This window comes from Arachis duranensis, chromosome 10 (genome assembly GCF_000817695.3).
Source record: "Arachis duranensis cultivar V14167 chromosome 10, aradu.V14167.gnm2.J7QH, whole genome shotgun sequence".
Classification (NCBI taxonomy): Eukaryota; Viridiplantae; Streptophyta; class Magnoliopsida; order Fabales; family Fabaceae; genus Arachis; species Arachis duranensis.
This window is the reverse complement of record NC_029781.3, coordinates 4,942,568-4,965,457: the sequence shown is the minus strand read 5'-3', so window position 1 is coordinate 4,965,457 and position 22,890 is coordinate 4,942,568. Positions and strand designations below refer to the sequence as shown.

The window sequence follows — 22,890 nt, the reverse complement described above, 5'->3', positions numbered from 1 at the left end:
TCAATGCTGTTTTGTGCTCCCACTATAATGATCTTTTATTTACTCTCTCTTCCTCTTAAACTAATTAGTTGACAACCAAGAAATATATATGGCTATGTGAGAAAAGAGTTTTACACTTTTTCCTTTCAAAAAGACATGAAAATATTTAATGCTTGTCTTCTTATGCAAACTTCTTTAATTCAAAGTATTTTAATCCTAGATTGCAAATTTTAAATAGTGGAGTAAGTGATTTCCATTTTATTTTAGTTAATACATTAAAAATTAATATATTTAAGCATCATAATGAAATAATAAAAACAAGAGTTTAACTAACATGTATTTTAAGAATTTATATTAATATTATTAATAGAAAATTGTAAAATTTAATCTTCAATATATTTCTTGTATATATATCAATACATAGTGAGATTGATTATTGGTAACTTAATGAAACTTTGAGCAAATAGTGATTGTGAAAATCAAGTACCAGTGTCAATTTTTAATGGCTTCAACTCTTCAAGTCATGTGAGTATATAGACATTACATCGATCATGTCCTATTTAATCTGTTTCATTGCCTCCATAATATTACCCCATTGTTCTAATAATGCATCGAGAAAGTATTATATTATCATATGAAGTCACATTAGTTGATACTGATTATTCTGCTCATAATTGACTGTAGATACACCATCACCATTATTGATGTGATAGTACAAAAAAAATAGCATTTTTTTTATGATTGAGAAGCCGAGGGTTGGTGAAGAAACTAAAAAGGAGCTTTAATTTGATAAATACTGCTGTGAGCGGAGAAAAGGCACATCAAGTACTATGTAGGCTAATTTCTTTTATATTGTATAAATATATGTGTAATACATTGTTATGGGAAGATTAGGTATTTTTTTTATGTGGTATTTTATTTAAATCGGACGGTCTGATTTGTTTGAAGAAAAAAGTAAATAACAAATCGGAGGGTCCGATTTGTTTGATAAAAAAAACTACAAATCGCATAGTCCGTTTTGTATTTTTTATTTTTTTTATTTTTTAAAATAGAAATCAGACGGTCCGATTTTAACATTAAAATTTTTTTATTTTCGAAATCACAAATCGGACCGTCCGATTTGTGATTGTTTGGGAAAAAAATAAAACAACTCGGTACCTCCGATTTGTAGCTCCCATAATAAAGTTAAACACTTCTCTTCTCACATCATTGGGAAATACACCCTTCTCTCTCCCACACGAAAAACAAAAACCGGTACTATGTATAGTTTGAGAGTATAATTACGTTCAATTAGATTAATTAATATTATTTAGTATATTTAAATATTTATTATAAAATATTAGAAAAGAATAATAATAAAAATAAAAATAAAACAATGAATTAAACATATAACATATTATCATTCAACTAATTAAATAGAACTTGAACTTATCAGAAAATATGAAAGTATTATGGTCATTATTTACTAAAATATTAAGAACCTCCCTTTAAAATTAAAATTGACCATGGATAAAGTTAAGAAATTCCCATTCACATTAGCTATACATTTTTCTCTTTTGTAGAATGGACCTTCTTTTATTCTTTCATTCACACTTGTTAATTTTCTAATTACAATGGTACATCATCTTTCATATCCTCTAGTGCTGAAAATTCGTTCCCTCTATCTAAAGTTACCTCTACACTTTGCTAGAAAGAACAATATATCTAAATATTTGAAAAAAATTAAAGAGGCGTACTAACTAATAAATCAATGAGAAAAAAATTTGATGGAAAACAACACAATATTTAAAATATAATTATGTGAATAGATAGAATAGGAGGATTGATTATAAAAAGTAATAAAAAATTATACAAATGAGAAATTGTGTTGCATTAGAAAGTGAAAAAGAATATGACATTTTATTAACAAGATTAGTTTTTTAAGTTTGGATACTAGTTACTTTACATCTTTATCAAATAAGCCCTCAACCATATTATAGAGTCTTTGCATTTTATTTTATATAAAAGGGACAAGCATATGAGCAAATCAGAAAACTAAAAGTGATTCTCAATTCAAGCATATATATCAATAGATTACAAAAGCAATAATGTATTAATTACAACTGATACATATCTGTGTTGATTGGGATCCACTGAGCAATTAATTAACTACTTCTAAATCAAATATTATGACAACGTAACAATTAATAATGATAGTGTCTTCCCCTTCTATGCTAAAGTCATATCATATGCATTAACTTGCAAAAATAATTGTTGGATCACAGCAGCACTCATCCAGGAGACAACAGCAGCACAAAGCTGCTAAGCTGCAGATTTAGCCAAAACAAGACAACAAAATCAAATTAATTAAAGAATAATAACAATAATCAAACGGCTTTTTTACTTGGTCAACTAATTAACTATGTAAACTTTTTAATTTGTTTTAATAGAATTAAACATAAAGCAATGCTCCGTAACCAATAAATATTATTATTTTTAATTAATATTTAGCCTTAATAATTTATACATATATTTTAAAAAATTTTATACACAAAAAATATATAATTTATATTTATATTTATCAAAATTTATATAACATTCTTTTAGTAAAATACCTTACTTAAATTATGATAAAAATAATTTAATATGTATGCTAGTCAAATAATAACTAAAAACACTAAAAATGAGTGACCCAATAATTTCTCTTAAATTTATTTGCTTACCATCCTTCAAGGAAACCTGGTTGTCTTCTGGGTGGTGGAGGAGCAGCATAGTACTGCGGCGGTGCAGCCACCGGCGGTGGCCCCTGATAAGAACCTGTTTGGGATACAATACCATATATATAAAATAATTAAGAAGCATGTAATTCAATTTCAGGCAATGATTTATGAGAAATGAAAGGACAAGTTACCTTGAGCAGGGTATGGATAGCCATATTTGATTTCACTCATCTTCACAAGAACAAGCTTTGAAGAAAAACCAGATAAAACCCAAAATGTTTCTTGAATGCAATGGTAGGACACATATATCTAGCTCTCTATATATAAATATATATATATGCAGAGCACATACATGCTTTAAGCAAAAGTAAGAGAGAATATAAGAATATAAGTGGTGGTGGATGGAGTTAAGAAAGAAAGCTCCAGAAAGGACGTTTAATTTCTCAAATCTTACTTATTGGATGTTGGCATATGTACATGTATATATGTAACTTCATTGTCAATACTAGATTCTTTTATATATATACATCTTGATTTTGATGTACATTATAAAATATAAAAAAATAGTTATTTTGCTATATAATAATATAATTAGACGTACGTATTATTTGTGTAGTTTTTTCTTTGAATTCACAACTTTTAAGTGAGAATAGAAAAATTATATCATTTGAATTATAATTTATTGACGTTATTTATGTAGTTTAATTATGCATTAAAAGTAAATTATATATATTTTACTTTGGAAAAGTTATATCCACGGCCACCATCTCCTTAATTAGAAGAAGAAGAAAAGAATCAAACAATGTGGTGTAAAGCATGTAGTTGTACCATTTAAAGTCCAGGTCACTGTTATTATTCAATTATAATCAAATTCTTATGTAGTTGAAGAATCTTCTTTAAAAAAACATTTTATATTATTTATTAGTTTTTATTATGAATGAGTTGCAATGAAAAGAAGGCATGCTGTCCCATGTGAACACTAATAGAGAGAGTAGGGCTTTCTTTCTTTGTTTCTTTCTTAAAAAGCACTCACATGATGAAGGGTGGTAGCTATATATATACACCTATGTTTGCAACTTGGGAGAGTAGTAGGAAGGAGCATTAAGAACTTTATACCCGAATTTGTTCTACACACGCTTTCACACGCTTTTACCGCGCCTTCTAACTACTTTAGTCTTTATGGGAAACTTCAAGATAACGATAAACTTATTAGGAGCAATTATTTAAAAGTAAGGATATATTATATTATATTATTTTAAGCGAAAGCTAAGGAAAAACAATCTTTAAAAAGTTAACAAGAATTAGGGGTGTGCATGGCCCGCACGGTCTGAAGACTCGGCTTGGTCTTGAATATTTTTGGGATTAATTTGGTGTGATTTTATCGGGTTTAAGGTTGGGTATGAGTTTAAAAAATAAACTCGGTCATTATTTTGGGTCCGGTCCGGTCCATAGCTCGGGTCACCCAAAATCAGTCCGATGATCCGGTCATCATACATAATTAATATTTTGTATTATTAGTGATGGATGATGACTATTATTATGTGAAATTTAAGTATTGTAATCCTTAATATTTGGTGTTATTAGTTATTATATATAAGACTATAAGTTAATGTTTTATGTTTAAAATGCATAAGACTTTAGACTAATGCATAATCTTGTGTTATTTGTATTGATTTAAATATTTGGTGTTATTAAGAAATATTAGTATTGATTATGGTTATGCTTTAATTTTAGAGAAGAGTTGGTTTTTATTATATTTTTCTAAGTGAATTTTATCATGTCAAATAATAGTTGGAGTCTTGAAAATTTAGATATTTTTACATGCTAACTTACAAGAAGGTATCAAGGTAATATAATGTTAACGGCTCGATTTTCACCCGGTTTTTAACCGGTATAATTGTGGCCCGAAAGTGTATAGGTTTCATCGGGTCTAGGGTCGGGTTCGGGTCTAACAAATAGGTCCGATATATATTTTGGATCGGGTTTGGGTCACATCAAACCCGATTTCACCCAGCCCATGCACACCTCTACCAAGAACTATTATAATGCTAAGATAAAAAAAATATTTATAACGATTTGTATTAAATAAAATTATAAATTAATTAAAATAAATAAATAAATCTTATTTTAAACATAAAATATTTATTAAATAATAATAATACATGAATAATATATAAATATATAATAAATTGAATATTTTTATAAATAAAATTATAAATATAATAATAATATGATAACATATTAGGTGGTTTGAATTAAATTGATCTTGAGAAGCATATTTAAAATTGGACTTGATTTATGTGGTTTGTAAAAAATAAAATCTAATCAAATTTAAATTAATGTAATTTTAATTGGTTTTTGGTTTGAATTTAATTGAATGAGTGGTTTAATTTAAATCGATTTAAATTTAAATACCCATAATTTTAAGTATTCTCTTAAAATAGTTTGCTATATGAATTTTTGTATTTAATTTCATAAAATTTGTACCTTGTTATTTAAAAAAGACAATAGTTTAAAAAATCAGTAACTTTTTGTAAGTTTAATTTGAATTTGATTAAAAAAATTTTGTTTGTTTGTAATTTTTTTTAAAAAATATTATTTGAGAAAAAAGTTTAAGAGAGATGAGCGAAGTTAAAGAATAAAATGAAAAAAATAAAATTAAAATTAAAATAAGAATTAATGCTTGGTCTAATTAGTCCAAATGCTTTTTATAGTTTTTCTTGTTTTTTAATTTGTTTTTAAGAAGTTTTTATAATTTACTAGTCAACACCGTCATATCAGGTATATAGCAATTCGGACTTAAATACTGTGATAAACTTGAAATAAAAAATATTTATAACGATTTGTAAAAAAGAAAGATATGGTTTGATGTAAAACAGGCCCAATTACATTTTTTTGGTTTCTTTCAAATAAGAGTCATGGAAAGAAATGAAGCCCAATTGGATATGGTTTGATGTAAAAGGCCCAATTGCATTTGTTTTTGTTTTCTTTCAAATAAGAGTCATGGAAATGAAGCCCAATTCTGTGTCCAGTGGACACTATAAAAGAAAGAAAACACTGACAAAAAAAATAATAATAAAGTAGAGAAAACCCTAATTGTGCCACTGAGATTATCACCTCCAGAACCCTAGCTAGCTTCAGAGCGGAACGAGCTTCAAGCCTTCAGCCATGGTTCAATCTCTTCTTCCTGTGATCTCATCTTGGTTTCTTCTCCTTCACTGCTTAATACTTACTTACTCTCTCTTTTGTAGACTTTCAAGCGCAGAAACGGAGGAAGAAACAAGCATGGCCGTGGCCACGTCAAATTCATTCGCTGCTCCAATTGCGGCAAGTGCTGCCCCAAGGTACTCTCCTCTTTATCCCTTCTCCTTTCAGATTTCTTTCATTCTCTCCTAAAATCGATGAAATTTCTGGTTGTTTTTTCAAAATTAATAGGACAAATCAATCAAGAGGTTTCTTGTGAGGAACATTGTTGAGCAGGCTGCAGTTCGTGATGTTCAGGAAGCCTGTGTCTATGAGCGTAATGATTCTTACCCGATCTGTATCTTTCTTCATTCAAGATTTGAGTTTTTCTTTTTTTTTTCTTGAATTTTGAATGTTATTTAATTGTTATTATGTTTGTAGAATACACTCTTCCGAAGCTGTATGTGAAGATGCAATATTGTGTTTCGTGTGCTATTCACTCTCACGTTGTGAGGGTGCGATCTCGCACTGATAGGAGGAACCGTGAGCCTCCGCAGCGCTTTGCTAGGCGCAGGGTATGTTGTTTTTTGTGCTCTAATTGTATCTTATAGATTGCTGACTAGTGCATTGCTAAGGATTACTAATTGAAGATGATTTGTAATAATGTTGATATGATTTTGTTTGGACTTTGGTTATTGAATAGATAGATGAATTTTGCTGAAGCCTAGTGAGATTTATGATGTGTCCAAACATCTGCTAGGGTTTTCATTGTGCCTTGTGTGCTTTACTAGTTGTTTTCATTCATTATGAAACATGGCTTTTATGTTCTATGTTTCACTTCCTGTTGTTTGATTAGTGTCTTTTATTTCTTTTAAAGGATGATGCACCAAGGCCCGGTCAACCTGGTCAAGCTCCTCGTCCTATTGGAGTTGGAGCTGGAGCTGGAGCTGCTCGTGCTTAGACATAACTCCATTCTATAATTTTGTTGGTTCAATTTTGTTAAGAACTTCATGACATAACTCCATTCTATAATTTTGTTGGTTCAATTTTGTTAAGAACTTCATTTTCTTTTGCTGTTTATTATTTAAATATCAGTTATGTTGGGATAATGATGTTTTTTTTCTTACTCTGGTTGCCTGGAATAATGAATGATAGCAATTTAGTGGTTTTGATGAGAATGATTACGGAGTTCGATTCGATTATCTTCCAAAAAGATTGTTGATTGTATTTTGATCAGAAAATTTGAATATGGAAACAGAATTGATGTAAATAAAAAATATTGCAGATAAAATTAAAATAAATTAAAATTTACGGATATTTTCTTTAGTTTATTGCATTGTCAAAATATAGTAATACAAAGTTTAATATTTCAACCCGCATACAATACATTAAGTTGATAAACATATATATTATCAAAAAGTAACAATACAGTGGGTGTTACAGAAAAAAAATATATAATTTTCTTTGTATGTTTGTACTTCCACATTTGTTGTGAACTAAATTATTAGTTACTCTTTTTGTTAAAGAATATTAGTTTTGTATTTTTGATATCTTTTTTTTTTTGTATTCGAATTGAATGTTATACTATTTAATTTAGTATTTTAAATGTAATTGAAACTTAATTTTAGGTGAAGTGTCTTAAATTACTACTTTTTATCTCAATGCTATAGATTTAATTTAGATAGAATGAATACCCATTTAAAATCTCTTTAGAAAAAAAACTGGTTAAAATAAAATAGTATCACCAATTATCACTTCATGTCTCACTAGAAATATAATTAGAATAGAATAATTATTCAATTTTATAATTTTATTATATTATATTTCTTTTGTGTTAATTATGTAAATTTTACAGTTTGCTCGTCTGCTCCATTTTCTAACCTAGCTAACCTAGTCAACCATAACATTGCCATTTACATGAAAATTTACAAGATCAGCATTTTACATGTTTTCTGTTGCCATTTTCACAAATGCAACCCTTTATATTTATAGCTTATACAATCTCAGATTTAGAATCAGAAACAGATCGTATCTTCGGAATAAACTTAATCAGATACATCATATCGCCTATATAACTTGAAAATATGATGTCATTCAAGGGTAAAAAAAAATTAACTAGCTCTTTTTTTTTTTATTAGGATTAAACTAGCTATCTCTTGGAGCAGGCATTATCCTAAGTCTCTCCTCAGATGCTTGATTGGTCCCCCCACTAAATCTCTCCTCTGCTAGTAGTGACTGCAAATCACTACCATTTGCCAAACTGTTAAACTCAACAGCTTTAGATGGCATTGTTGGGTATCGACGTTGGCAAAATGTCATTAGCCTCTTAATTGATTGCAAGTACTTGCGAGTAGTCTCATCATTCATAATGTGAGCAACACTGTTGGTGTAGATCTTTTCACGAGCAGACCTTTCGTGGATACCAACCATAGTAACACCAATAGGCCAAGGTGCATTCCCAATGGCCAGCTTGATGTAATGGTCCATTGCAGCCAGATAATCTCGCTTCATGCAGCAATTAACCACAATCATTAATGCCTGTCGGATGTCATCAGGAAGAACCTGAAAATTGCATGGAACCCAACACGATCTATCAGCGAATTGCTTCAATGTGCTTACATTAGCGAACATACTATGCAAACGAGAAAAATTTATCCTTAAAACCATAAAATTTACTACTTGAAACAATATCCATTAAACATTCAACGAGTGTATATAATTATGTTCAGTAAATCCTCTAACACTCCGACTCTCTTGTTGTGTCCCTCTCCCAACAACAAAACATTCTAGGACTGTGTTTCAGTATCTTCCTATATACTGAATAAAGGACCAAGCAGAAAATCATTCTTAACAGGTAAAAAGCAGAAAGTAGAAACTAGCAATGATTGTCGTTTCGGAACTAATATTGTCATTAGCATTAGCAGGTAAAACATACAGCACGACGCATATACATCTAAATTATGACCAGTACAATTTCCAGCACAACCTCAATAATTAAGACAGAGGAAATGGGTATATCAACTAGCCATGATTGTCCTTGTTGTTTCTGATCACCAATTTTAACAACAAAGCTTTCTCCACTGGAAGAGTTGGCACTTGGCAACATGTATCAATTGAAGCCATTGGGATCTATCATAAATGCAAAACCAAACCAAAACACTCCCCAACTGAATCAGATAGACTCCATGAACAAACTCACCAGAGAAACTAAACTTTGTCCTCCTAGATGGGGTTAGCCACAGACTACGCCACAATACCTATCATAAATCTTGTGTGTTTAAACAAATTATATCTAAAGTTCGTTAAATAATTTCTCGTATAATTTTCTTAGGTTTCTCTCTTCCTGTACTTTACAGTACTACCCTTCATTTGATCCACCCTCCTAAGCCTAAGCATTCTTCAAAACCTAAAACAAGATTCTCACTCATCCCTCTCCAATGATGTCCATACCACTCATCTATAAACAAATTTATATTAATAGATATGCAGATATGGACTATTCAAGCTCCATCCTAACAAGTAATCAAATATGTCTATATAGACATGCAAACATGCAGTAATCAAATTCAGGGTGTGTTCAGTTTACAGATTTGCTAACTATGGTTTGATCACACATACAATTCCATTTTTCCCCCTCCAATCCTACTTCAATGCTGAAAATCACCCTACACATCACTCGACACTGATCTTCAAAATTTAACTTCCACATAACTGTTTTCCCTTCAAGAATAATTTCAATTAGAGAATAACTAGAGCGTGCGTAAAAATTCACCTTCTTCCTGCAGAACTTGAACAGCGGGTTGAGGTACCGCGCGCACTGCTTGAACGTGGCGACCATGGACTTCCCTTTCGCGGTTCGCTTCTCGGCCTCCAGCATCTCCTGCAGCTCTTGCTTCCACTCGTTCAGCAGCTTCTTGAAGAAAACCAAAATCTTATCCTCCTCGCACAGCTCCTCGAAATTCGCTTTCATCCGCTTCGAGTCGGAGTCCTTGTCGCCGTCCATGCCACTGGACCCTTCGCTCAAATCGTCATCTCCAGCGCCACCTTCCCTGTCTTCAGAAGCGCCGTCCTCCGCCTTCTGCCTCTTCCTCTCGCCCAGCATTCCCGTCTTCTGACGCTTTCTCAGCTCCGCAATATCGCGCAGGAAATCATTGGTCTGCCCTTCCGTCATGTCGCTATCGACTTCAAACAAACCAGCTTTCAAACGTACTTCAGGCGATCCAGCCTGGCATCGTCGTCTTCGCCGAACAGCGTCACCGGCTGCTTGAGGAACCGGAGCCGGCGGATGACCTCCTGTTTTGAGAGGACGAGCTTGTCGATATTCTGCTCCTCGGTGAGGGAGGTTCCCGAGGCTAAGGAGGAGGCAGAACCGGGGAGCTTGGATGTACCACCGGTGGAAGACGACGCGGCGGCAGCGGAGGCTGAGCCGGAGGTGGAGGACGCATTATTGTTGTTGCTATTGGTGGTGGCGTTGTCGTGGCCATTGGATTTGGCTTCCAACTCACGCTTCTCTTGCTCGCGGAGCTTTTGGATCTCCTTCTGTTGAATCTCGGAGCGCTTGAAGACTCTCTTTCCGCCGGTGACCTCGGCGAGGGATTGGCGCTTCTTGAGGAGCTCTTGCTTGAGGAGATCCATTTGGGATTCTCGGGTTGTGGCGGTCCACGACTGATATGATGTTTATGTTACTTGAAAAGCACTAAATACTCTTTGGATATGGATTAATTTTTTAGTTTAATTTATTCATTTATACAAACAAAAAAAAGGGGTAATTTACAAGAGATAAACCCTATGACCAAATATGATACACAAACCTTTTAAACGATACTAGTACCACCTTTTAAAGAAATAAACTCTCTAATTATTTCTAGCAGTTCGAAGATGATTAAGGTTCACCCCTAAGTATTTGTCTAGGTCATTAATAAAAGGAATATAAAAAATACCAAACAATATTTTCTTCCTTTTATTAGAAATATTTTTAAAATAAATAGTTTTAGATTTTTTAATGTTAACCTTCATACCATACCTGAAGCTTTATAGAATAACTCCAAGGTGTGCACAACATTCTGAACTTGACTTTTCTTCGCTTTACAAAAAAGGAGGAGGTCATCTGCAAACATCAAGTGAGAAACTCTAGGTCCCCCTCTATAAATAGCCACACCATCCTAAATACCATCGTCAACTTGTTTGGAAATGAAGCACGCAAATCTCTCCATGCACAAAACAAATAAATACAGAGAAATTGGATCTCCTTGCCTGAGCCCTCTGCGAGGTTGGAAGCTGTCCAATCTATTCCCATTCCAAAGGATGGAAAGATTTGAGGCCTGAACACAATTCATTACAAGCCGAATAATTAGAGAAGGAAAGCCAAAAGATTCAAGAGTGTGCTCAAGAAAATTCCAATCAATTCTATCATAAGCCTTTTCTAAATCAATCTTAAAAGCCATAGCTCATTTTCTAGACTTTGTCCGCTTAAGAAAGTGAAGAACTTCTTAGGCGACAATAATATTATCAGGTGCTCCTCTACCATGAATAAACCCTCCCTGAGTTGGGCTAACAATCTCATCCAAAAATAGTCGTAATCTATTAACCAGCACTTTAGTCACTAGCTTATAAATTACATTACAAAGGCTTATTGGCTGAAAATCCTTCAATCTAGTTGGAGGGTTGCACTTAGGGATAAGAACAATCAAAGTTTTCAACAAAGAATGACTTAACGTCTCCCCTAAGAATGTTTTCTGAATAGTACGCCATACCTCATGACCCACCACATCCCAATATTCCTTGACGAAAAAAACTTGAAAACCATCCGGCCCAGGAGCTTTGAACGAGCTCATATTATCCAAAGCTTCTTTAACCTCTAACATTGTTACCGGTTTAGACAAATTATCACAAGCATCCTGGCTAAGAGCTGGCATAGGAATTTCTCCCATGTAATTAACCTCAACAGGCTCAATAGAGCAAAAAATATTTTTGAAGAAATGAACAATCTCCCTTTGCAAAACTTCCGGATCATCAGACCAAGACCCATCACTGACTAGCAACCCATGAACCTTGTTAGATTTTCTTCTAAGGATGGTTTGCATATGGAAAAAGTTAGTATTTCTATCACCATACCGAACCCATTGATCTCTTGACTTCTGGTACCAAAGCAATTCTTCCTGGGTCAAAACTATATTATACTCAGCTCTCAATTATTCCTCTTTATGCTTTAGAATCGGATCATCGTTAACTTCCATTTTCCGTTGAATACGATTCAAATAACCCTCCAATTTCCTCTTTTTAATAAAAATATTACCGAAGACCGTAGAGTTGAATTCCAACGAAGCTTCTTGGACCCCCAACAACTTCCTATGGATGCCAAAGTTTGTACTTGATGTGTGAGCATCTTTTCTATCTTTTCCTAGTGAATTTGCATCTAAATTGTTGAGTTTAATAAATAATTAATTATCTTTTAGCCAATATGGATGCTACTTTGAGTCTTTTGTAAATTTATTTATTTTAGGTAGCATTCGGCTGGATTTGATGGAGTTTCTGCAGCACAAGAACAAAAGGAGATGACAGCGAGGAGCGACGCATACGCGTGATTTGGAGCTTTCCACGGCGACGCGTGCGCGTGAATGACGCGTACGCGTGATTTGAAGATTTGCACAGCGACGCGTGCGCATAACTAACGCGTCCGCGTGACTCGCGAAGAAGACCATCGACGCGTACGCGTGACTGACACGTACGCGTGACATGTGCCACGTGCAGAAAATGCAGAAAACGCTGGGGGTGATTTCTGGGCCCCATTTTAGCACCCAAGTTAGGCGCGGATCCAGTGAAGCCAAGTGGTCCCCACGTTACAAGACGCGGAGTAGTTAGTTAATTCTAATTTAAATTCAAATTTGATTTTAAAATAGGAATAGATATTATCTTAATTTTAAATATTAGATTTTAAAATTATACTCAAAATATCAAAAGAAAAAATAAATAAGTTGGGAATAAAATATTGAGAAAACAGTTAAGGCTTCAGAGTTATCTATTTTTCCGGATTGATTTTTCTTACTTACTATTTTAATCATGCAAGATTTAATTCATGGTAAATTATATGTGACTAGACCCTAATTCCTTAGACCTTCCTAGTCTCTTCTAAAATTCATTAACTGCCAATTCCTTGGTCAATTAATTCCAATTAGAAGATGATGATCAAATTCCAGTTTATATGCCACAAGAATCCTAATTATCCAAAAATAAGGGGATTATATGTCACGTATCCCGTTAAATACAAATAATTAGAAATTCAGGATAATATGTTTTCAAGCTGTTGTTCAAGTAAAGAGTTTTTCCAAGTTTTACAAGAACTCAATTAGAATATGGGTCATACTTCCGTTCCACCCAAATTCATAAAATAAAGAACGAAATAATTATTGGAATATAAATCAAAACATGAAATAAATTAGAAAGATCAAATGAATCAATCCATACAAATAGACAGAGCTCCTAACCTTAACAATAAAGGATTAGTGGCCCATGGTTCAGAGAAGAAAAATAAGGGTTCTGGTAAAAATGTGTATTGTGTCTAAATGTACCAAGTTCCTATTTATAACTAATCCTAATAAATTTAAAATCTCATTATCTAAAATTAAAAATAATATGTTTTCCTAAAAATAAGATTTAAATTTAAATTCGAATTAATTAACAAGTCTTCAGCTTATGGGTGGGGACCACTTGTTTGTCCATTCTGCAGCTTCCAATCTGTGTTTTCTGGGCCAGAAACTGGGTCAAAACGCGGCCCAAAATCCACGCCAGCAATTTCTGTAACTTCTGCAGATCGCGCACGTCACGCGTACGCGTCGCTGGTCTTCTTCGCAAGTCACGCGGACGCGTCGTTGAGCAAATCTTCAAATCACGCGTACACGTCAGTCACGCGTACACGTCGCCATGGATACTTCCAGATCACGCGCACGCGTCAGGCACGCGTGCGCGTCACTCCTCGCAGCCATTTCCTTTGATTCTTGTGCTGCAGAAACTCCATCAAATTCCGCCGAATGCTACCTGAAATAAATAAAATTGCCCAAAACTCAAACTAGCATCCATAGTGGCTAAAATATAATTAATTCTTAATTAAACTCAACAATTTAAGTGCAAATTTATTAGAAAAAGATAGACAAGATGTTCACGCATCACAACACCAAACTTAAACTGTTGCCTGTCCTCAAGCAAAGAAGAACTGAAAACAAGAATAAATAGTGAGAGGAAATAAGAGTATAAAGATAAAAGAATAAGAGAGAATTAAGATTGGGAGAGAGAGAAAGAAAAGTGAAAACGGTACGACGACGGTGACGCGTACGCGTGCAGCATGCGTACGCGTGGGTCGCGAATTTTTCAGAAGGACGCATAAGCGTCAGGCACGCGTCCGCGTGTCCTTGATTTTGTGTGATTCGCGCGAAGCCAGCTGCGCGCCCGCGCGACTCTCTGGTCGCATGGCTTGGGAGCCAAATTTTCATACGACGCATTCGCGTCGTGCACGCGCTCGCGTGGATGGCCATATGTGCAACTGACGCGGACGCGTTAGTCGCGCGTCCGCATGCCTAAATTTGTGCTTTTAGCACACTTTCTTCCCCAAGCCAGCACAACTCTCTGCCCAACACTCCTTTACGTCGATTTTGCAGGTCACGCGTACGCGTCAATGACGCACACGTGTGGATGGCGATAAGTGCAAACAACGCACACGCGTGGTGTACACGTACGCGTGGTCATATTTGTGTACCAAGCATGAGTCTAGTGCCATTCCCGCGCAACTCTCTGTCGATTATTGTTTTTCATGCACACATGATTGACGCGTTCGCATCAGTGACGCTTGCACGTCGTGTGCTCTTTCTCTGTTTTTTTTATTAGCTTGAGGTGTTCGGTTCCTGTGATAAAATAGCTGCATGATCAGAAATTAGTAAGAACTCAATAAAATAACTAAGAAAACTACTACTACGAAAAATAGCTAAGGATACGAAATTATCGGGTTGCCTCCTGACAAACGCTTCTTTATCATCACTAGCTTGACAGTCAGCTCCTCTAAGGAGGAGGATCATTGGGGCTCAGCTCTTCACCCCTTACTGTGAACTTCTTTCCTGTGTCTCCATAACGTAGCTCAATATGCTCCAGAGAGAGGATTCTAATTACTGTATAAACCCATGCTGGATTGTTGGTCAACACCACCTTCATTCCTGGGGAGAAACCTTCAGTGGGGGATCTTTTTGTTTCTCCATCCTCTGGGTACTTTCTTCTTTTTAGGAACCTCCTCCATGGTAGATGATGCATTCCCAACACCAAACTTAGGTTTGATGTCAGGAGGACTTTTATTGATTGTTGCCAAGGGAGGTTTGAGCTGCAGATTCTGCTGTGTATCATCAAGAGGTTTTTGAAGGTTTGGATCAATAAGCTCAGCCTGCATGCACCTCTCTTCTTTACCTGTTGGATGTATATCTTTGAAGACATGAAAGACCAGTTGCTCATTATGCACTCTAAGCACTAATTCACCCACTTCTACATCAATCAGAGCTCTTCCAGTGGTTAGGAATGGTCTTTCTAGAATTATAGAGGTCCCCTGTATCAAGAATCACAAAGTCTGCTGGGAGGAAGAATTTACCCGCTTTAACCAAGATATTCTCCACTAATCCCTATGCAGGCTTCATAGATTTATCTGCCATCTGTAATGCTATCTTTGTGGGTTGTGCCTCTTGGATTTGCAGCTTCTTCATCACAGATAGGGGCATTAGATTTATGCTTGCCCCCAGATCACATAGGGCTTTCTCAAAGGTTGTGCTCCTCCGTGAATATGATTCGCCTCCCTTTTGGTGCCATAAGAATAAACAGAAAAGCTTTAAGCAAAGCGTCAACACCAAACTTAAATGCTTGCTTGTCCTCAAGCAAAGAAAATCTGAAAACAAAAATAAATGATAAGATGAAAGAAGAATAAAAGGATAAAGGAACAAGAGAGAATTAGGATTGGGAGAGAGAGAAAGAAAATTAAAACTGGGCGGCGAACTAGTGTAATTGTGCGGCGCAGGCGATGCGTACGCGTGCAGCACGCGTACGCGTGGGTCGCGAAATTTTCTTAAGGACGCGTAAGCGTCAGGCACGCGTATGCATGCCCTGAGTTCTGTGCGATTCGTGCGAAACCAGCCGCGCGCGTGCAAAACTCTCTGTTCGCGTGGCTAGGGAACCAATATTGGCATACGACGCGTTCGCGTCATGCACGCGCACGCGTGGATGGCCGTTTGGTCAAATGACGCGCACGTGTCAGGGACGCGTACGCATGGTCAATTTTTGTGCGTCTAGCACACTTCCAGCCCCAAACCAGCACAACTTTCTGCCCAACACATATTTATGGCGAAATTCAAGTTGCGCCTACGCGTCAATGATGCGCACGCGTGGAGTGCCAAAATCACCAATGACGCGCACGCGTGGGGTACGCGTACGCGTGGGCCTGTTTGTGCGAAAGGCCTCATTCCTGTGCCACTCCCGCGCAACTCTCTGTTAAATTTTATTTTTCACGCACATGCATATGACGCGTACGCGTCAGCGACGCTTGCGCGTCATGTGCTCTTCTTCTCTTTTTTTTTATATTATCCGGTTCCTGTTCTAAAATATCTGCATGATCAAAAAATTAGTAAGAATTCAATAAAAATCAAATAAGTAAGACAACTATTATTATGAAAAATAACAAAGAATGAAAAGGAACGATCATACCACGGTGGATTGTCTCCCACCAAGCACTTTTAGTTAAAGTCCTTAAGTTGGACATGTGGTGAGCTCCTTGTTATGGTGACTTATGCTTGTACTGATCCAGGAATTCCTACCAATGTTTGTAATTCCAATGGCTACCGGGATCCCAAACTAGGCGCATAACGCCTTTGAGCAAGTTGAAGCAAGTGACAAGGCCCCAAGAGTGTTGATTGTGTGAATGAATCCAAGGGTCCCAAACCTTGCTTTTACATCCGTCTTCTTGTAGATCACGATTGTTTCCACCGGGTGGCAAGTGATCTGAATTCTCACAGAGACATCCAAATAACCTTCTAGACCCATTCAAGTGAGCTCTACACCAATCCTTGCACTTCAATTTGAAGCATGCAACCATATTGAACCTTGCTTGACATCTCTTGCCAGTAAGCATCTTCCTCTTACTCTTAATGCCACAAAGAGCTCTAAGTTGACCATCCGTCTCTAGTAGCCCATATTCAAGTGGGAGAGTACAGGTTAAGGATAAGAATTTTACCTCCTTGAATGTTGTATTGGATGGTGATGGCTTTGAAAGAGGTCTTTCAAGCTCCACTCCCTTGTCTTCTTATTTGAATTCTTCTACCTCTTTGCAAGCTTCCTTAATTTCAACCTCTTCCTCTTGGTAGCTTTCTTCTAATTCAATCTCTTCTTCATTGCTTACCAAGGGCATGGGAGGTTGTGCATATTCTTCTTCTTCCATATGTGAGGGTGGAAGATTCTCTAATTCACTAGAGTATAAATTCATTTGATTGGTTTCCTCACTTTCTTCTATAGGATCTTGCATTGTATCTCTTGGGAAGGAATTTGCTTGTTCCCCTTCCTGGTTCTTGATCATCGTCTGCACATAATTTTCTACATTTTTGACACTCGTCTTTATATCATGTAGGAATTCTTTCATGAGGAGCTCAAGATCTGATGGTATTTGAGATGAATAAGGAGATTGTGGCTCTTAATATGAATAGGGAGATGGTGGCTCTTGGTATGGGTAGAAAGATGATGGTTCTTGATATAAATATTGAGATGGTGGTTCTTGATATGAATATGGAGGTGGTGACTCTTGATAGTTGGAACATGGAGCATTGAAGTGTCTTTGATTTTGACCTTGCCAACCAAAATTTGGATAGCTCCTCCATCCACCATAATATGAATTACTACCCGGGTGTGAGTAGTAACCTATGTAATCTCTCTCCATTATTTTTCCTTAGCACAAAACACCAAACAGAATTAAACGCACCATATGGTCAACAGGAAAGCAAAGAAGACAGAACAAAAATTTTTTTTTTGTTTTTTTTTTTGAAAATATTTTTTTTTAGAGAAAAATTACTACGGGAACACCAAACTTAATTTCAAAAATTAAGAGGAAAAAATTTTAAAATAAATTGTGATGCGTGAGCATCTTTTCTATCTTTTCCTAGTGAATTTGCATCTAAATTGTTGAGTTTAATAAAGAATTAATTATCTTTAGCCAATATAGATGCTACTTTGAGTCTTTTGCAAATTTATTTATTTTAGGTAGTATTCGGCTGGATTTGATGGAGTTTCTGCAGCACAAAAACAAAAGGAGATGGCAGCGAGGAGCGACACGTACGTGCGACTGACGCGTACGCGTGATTTGGAGCTTTCCACGGCGACGCGTGCGCGTGATTGACGCGTACGTGTGATTTGAAGATTTGCACAGCGACGCGTGCGCATGATTGACGCGTCCGCGTGACTCGCGAAGAAGACCATCGACGCGTACGCCTGACTGACGCGTACGGTGAAATGCGCCACGTGCAGAAAACACAGAAAATGCTGGGTGTGATTTCTGTGCCCCATTTTGGCACCCAAGTTAGGCGCGGATCCAGTGAAGCCAAGTAGTCCCCACGTTACAAGACGCGGTGTAGTTAGTAAATTCTGATTTAAATTCAAATTTGATTTTAAAATAGGAAAATATATTATCTTAATTTTAAATATTAGATTTTAAATTAATTAGGATTAGTTATAAAAAGGGGAGACTTCTCTTCTATTAGGTAGATTTCATTAGGGGGATTCCATTAGGGAATTCTATACAAATTTACATTCCACATTCCATGAGCAACTAATCCTCTATTGTTAAGGTTAAGAGCTCTGTCTATTTGTATGGATTGATTTTATTGCTTTTCTATTTTAATTTACGTATGGATTTATAATTTAAATATTTGTTTTTGCTCTTTATTTTATAAATTTGGGTGGAACGGAAGTATGACCCTCTTTCTATTTGAGTTCCTGTAAAACTTGGAAAAGCTCTTTACTTGAACAACAGCTTGAAAACATATTCTCCTAAATTTTAATTATCTGGATTTAACGGGATACGTGACATATAATCCTTTTCTTTTTGGGTAATTAGAGTTTTTGTGACATATAAACTGGAATTTGATCATGTAGCCTCTAATTGGAATTAATTGACCAAGGAATTGGCACTTAATGAATTTTAGAGGAGACTATAAATATCTAAGGAATTAGGGTCTAGTCACATATAGTTTGCCATAAATTAAATCCTACATAATTAAAATAGTTAGTAAGAAAAGTTAATCCGAAAAAATAGATAACTCTGAAGTCTTAACAGTTTTCTCCATATTTTATTCCCAACTTATTTATTTGTCTATCCTTTTTATATTTTGAGTTCGAATTTAAACCTTTTGAATATCTCAATATCCTTTTCTGCTTGCCTAACTAAGCTTATCACTCAATAACTGTTGCTTAATCCATCAATTCTCGTGGGATCGACCCTTACTCACGTAAGGTATTACTTAGTACGACCCGGTGCACTTGCCAGTAAGTTTGTAGGTTGTAAAATACCGCATCAAGTTTTTGGCACCGTTGTCGGGGATTGACTGTGATTAACAACCTGAAGAATAAAGCGACCGCTAGGATAACTAAGGTGGTTGAGTTCCTTTCATATTTTTTATTCCTCCCCTCATTTTCTATGTTATGTTCCGGTTTTCTACTATTTTGCATTGTTTGTTGCATGATCCTTTATTAGTGAGAATCCTTGGTCTAGTTTAGTTTTCCCATAATTACTTTAATTCTGAAAAGATGTCTCATGTATTACTCATTGAGCTTGAATTCAAATAAAAAATACAGAAGTGATGTATTGTATGAGAAATTGAGTTAATTTTAAAAGTAGTCTTATTTACTTAAATGTGGTGGTATTTTCTGTAATTATGAATGCATGACATGAACAGTGCATATTTTTTATAGTGAAGTTTATGAATGTTAAAATTGTTGGCTCTTGAAAGAATGATGAAAGAAGAGAAATGTTATTGATAATCTAAAAAATCATAAAATTTATTCTTGAAGCAAGAACAAGCAGTGAAAAACACAAAACTTGCGAAAAAAATTTAAAAAAAAAGAAAAAAAAGAAAAAAAGCAAGCAGAAAAAGCCAATAACCCTTTAAACTAAAAGGCAAAGGGTAACAAGGATCCAAGGCTTTGAGCATTAATGGATAGGAAGGCCCAAAGGAATAAAATTCTGGCCTAAGCGGCTAAATCAAGCTGTCCCTAACCATGTGCTTGTAGCGTGAAGGTGTCAAGTGAAAAGCTTGAGACTGAGCGGTTAAAGTCGTGATCAAAAGTAATAAGAGTGTGCTAAAAAACTCTGGGCACCTTTAACTGGGTACTCTAGCAAAGCTGAGTCACAATCTGAAAAGGTTCACCCAGTTATGTAATTTATGTATCCGGTGGTAATACTGGAAAACAAAATGCTTAGGGTCACGGTCAAGACTCATAAAGTAGCTGTGTTCAAGAATCAACATACTGAACTAGGAGAATCAATAACACTATCTGAATTCTGAATTCCTATGGACCCTAATCATTCTGAACTTCAAAGGATAAAGTGAAATGCCAAAACTATTCAGGATTGTAGTTGTAAACCCACTATAAGAAGAGACATGAGCTTAATCGAACTCTCATTCTCATGCAAATTCACATCCTATGCTTATATTAGTTTTGGTTGCTTGAGGACAAGCAACAGTTTAAGTTTGGTGTTGTGATACGTGCACATCTTTTCTATCTTTTCCTAGTGAATTTGCATATAAATTGTTGAGTTTAATAAATAATTAATTATCTTTTAGCCAATATGGATGCTACTTTGAGTCTTTTGCAAATTTATTTATTTTAGGTAGCATTCGACTGGATTTGATGGAGTTTTTGCAGCACAAGAACAAAAGGAGATGGCAGCAAGGAGTGACGCGTACACGTGACTGACGCACGCGTGATTTGGAGCTTTCCACGGCGACGCGTGCGCGTGACTGACACGTACGCATGATTTGAAGATTTGCACAGCGACGCGTGCGCATGACTAACGCGTCCGCGTGACTCGCAAAGAAGACCATCGACGCGTACGCGTGACATGCGCCACGTGCAGAAAACGAAAAAAACGCTGGAGGTGATTTCTAGGCCCCATTTTAGCACCCAAGTTAGGCCGGATCCAGTGAAGCCAAGTGGTCCCCACGTTACAAGACGCGGAATAGTTAGTTAATTCTAATTTAAATTCAAATTTGATTTTAAAATAGGAAAAGATATTATCTTAATTTTAAATATTAGATTTTAAATTAATTATGATTAGTTATAAAAAGGAGAAACTTCTCTTCTATTAGGTAGATTCCATTAGGGGGATTCCATTAGGGAATTCTATTCCAATTCTATACAAATTTACATTCCATGGGCAACTAAACCTCCATTGTTAAGGTTAGGAGCTCTGTCTATTTGTATGGATTGATTTTATTGCTTTTTCTATTTTAATTTTTGTTTTGGATTTATATTTAAGAATTGTTTTCGCTCTTTATTTTATGAATTTGGGTGGAACGGAAGTATGACCCTCTTTCTATTTGAGTTCTTGTAAAACTTGGAAAAGTTCTTTACTTGAACAATAGCTTGAAAATAATTTCTCCTAAATTTTAATTATTTGGATTTAACGGGATACGTGACATATAATCTCCTTATTTTTGGGTATTAGAATTTTTGTGGCATATAAACTGGAATTTGAACTTCACCTTCTAATTGGAATTAATTGACCAAGGAATTGGCAGTCAATGAATTTTAGAGGAGACTAGAAAGGTCTAAGAAATTAGGGTCTAATCACATATAGTTTGTCATAAATTAAATCCTATATAATTAAATTAGTTAGTAAGAAAAGTTAATCCGGAAAAATAGATAATTCTGAAACCTTAACTATTTTTTCCATATTTTATTCCCAATTTATTTATTTGTCTATCCTTTTGATATTCTGAGTTCGAATTTAAACCTTTTGAATATCTCAAAACCCTTTTCTGCTTGCCTAACTAATCCTATCAAACACTATTGTTGCTTAATCCATCAATCCTCGTGGGATCAACCCTTACTCACGTAAGGTATTACTTGGTACGATCCGGTGCAATTGCCGGTTAGTTTGTGGGTTGTAAAATACCACACCAGTACTATCCCAAGATTTCTGAACAATGGCCTTATAATCAGGATGCGTTGCCCATGCCGCTTGGAATCTAAAAGGCCGGTTTCCTTTCTTGATAGGAACTCCTTGACATCAGATAAGTAGGGGACAATGATCAGAGTGGGAACGGCTGAGAACTTCAACAAAAGCTTCTGGAAAAAGAAGGCGCCATTTTGTAGTACATCAAGCTCTATCCAATCTCTTTGCAATTTCTTTGTTTCCTTGAATTTTACGGAACCAAGTAAACCGTCTTCCAGAGGTTGTCAGATAAAAAATACTACAACAATCTAGAGTACTTGCAAAGATACTACTGCGATTTGAATAGAAATGACCCCCATTCACCTCATGAACACTCAAAATATCATTAAAATCCCCAACCACCACCCACGGGTCCTGAATGCACAAACCAATATCAAACAGATGACTCCATAATTCTACTCTATTAGTGGCTTGAGGGCTGCCATAAACCGCACTGCAGATCCATCTTTGCCCACCACCATCAATTTCCAAAGTTATACATTAATTCATAGCCCAAAGAATTTTACAAGAAAATTTTAAATTAGCAGAGAGGAACCAAATTCCTCCCTCGTGTCCAACAGCATCTACAATCCCTACAGGATAATAGCCTAATCTTCCCCAAAATTTTTTCATAGTTTCAAACCCAATATGAGTTTCCACCAAAATAAAAAAAGTTGGTTGAAATTTTCGTACCAACTCCTTACAGTGCACCCGAGACATCTTATTTGATGCCCCTAACATTCCAACTAATAATATTTAAATGGTCATAATCCATAAAAAATAAATTAAATAATTGGAATATTTAATCAT

The 22,890-nt window shown here is 35.4% G+C and overlaps 2 protein-coding genes and 1 long non-coding RNA gene across 4 annotated transcripts; 1 reads left to right on the top strand and 2 right to left on the bottom strand.

The window, feature by feature from the left end:
- Positions 1–1,997: 1,997 nt before the first annotated feature.
- On the bottom strand, positions 1,998–3,143 carry LOC107468505 (uncharacterized). Its single transcript, XR_001587984.3, has 3 exons — positions 2,870–3,143; positions 2,682–2,775; positions 1,998–2,285 (listed from the first exon to the last, which is right to left on the bottom strand). It is a non-coding gene; the product is annotated as an uncharacterized LOC107468505 (long non-coding RNA).
- A 2,568-nt stretch (positions 3,144–5,711) lies between these two features.
- LOC107468725 (40S ribosomal protein S26-2) lies at positions 5,712–7,039 on the top strand. Of its 2 annotated transcripts, XM_052255402.1 has the most exons (6): positions 5,712–5,849; positions 5,930–6,022; positions 6,114–6,198; positions 6,303–6,436; positions 6,739–6,821; positions 6,880–7,039. In XM_052255402.1, coding segments are annotated over exons 1-6 (399 nt in total). In that variant the 5' UTR covers positions 5,712–5,846; the 3' UTR covers positions 6,881–7,039. The 2 variants fall into 2 exon arrangements, with proteins under 2 accessions (XP_052111362.1, XP_015943557.1); XM_016088071.3 differs by having other exon boundaries at positions 6,739–7,039.
- Positions 7,040–7,653: 614 nt separating this feature from the next.
- Positions 7,654–10,519, bottom strand: LOC107468718 (uncharacterized). Its single transcript, XM_016088064.3, is given in 3 exon segments — positions 7,654–8,423; positions 9,634–10,067; positions 10,070–10,519. Coding segments are annotated over 3 exon segments (1,278 nt in total). The 5' UTR covers positions 10,497–10,519; the 3' UTR covers positions 7,654–8,006.
- Between the last annotated feature and the right edge of the window lie 12,371 nt (positions 10,520–22,890).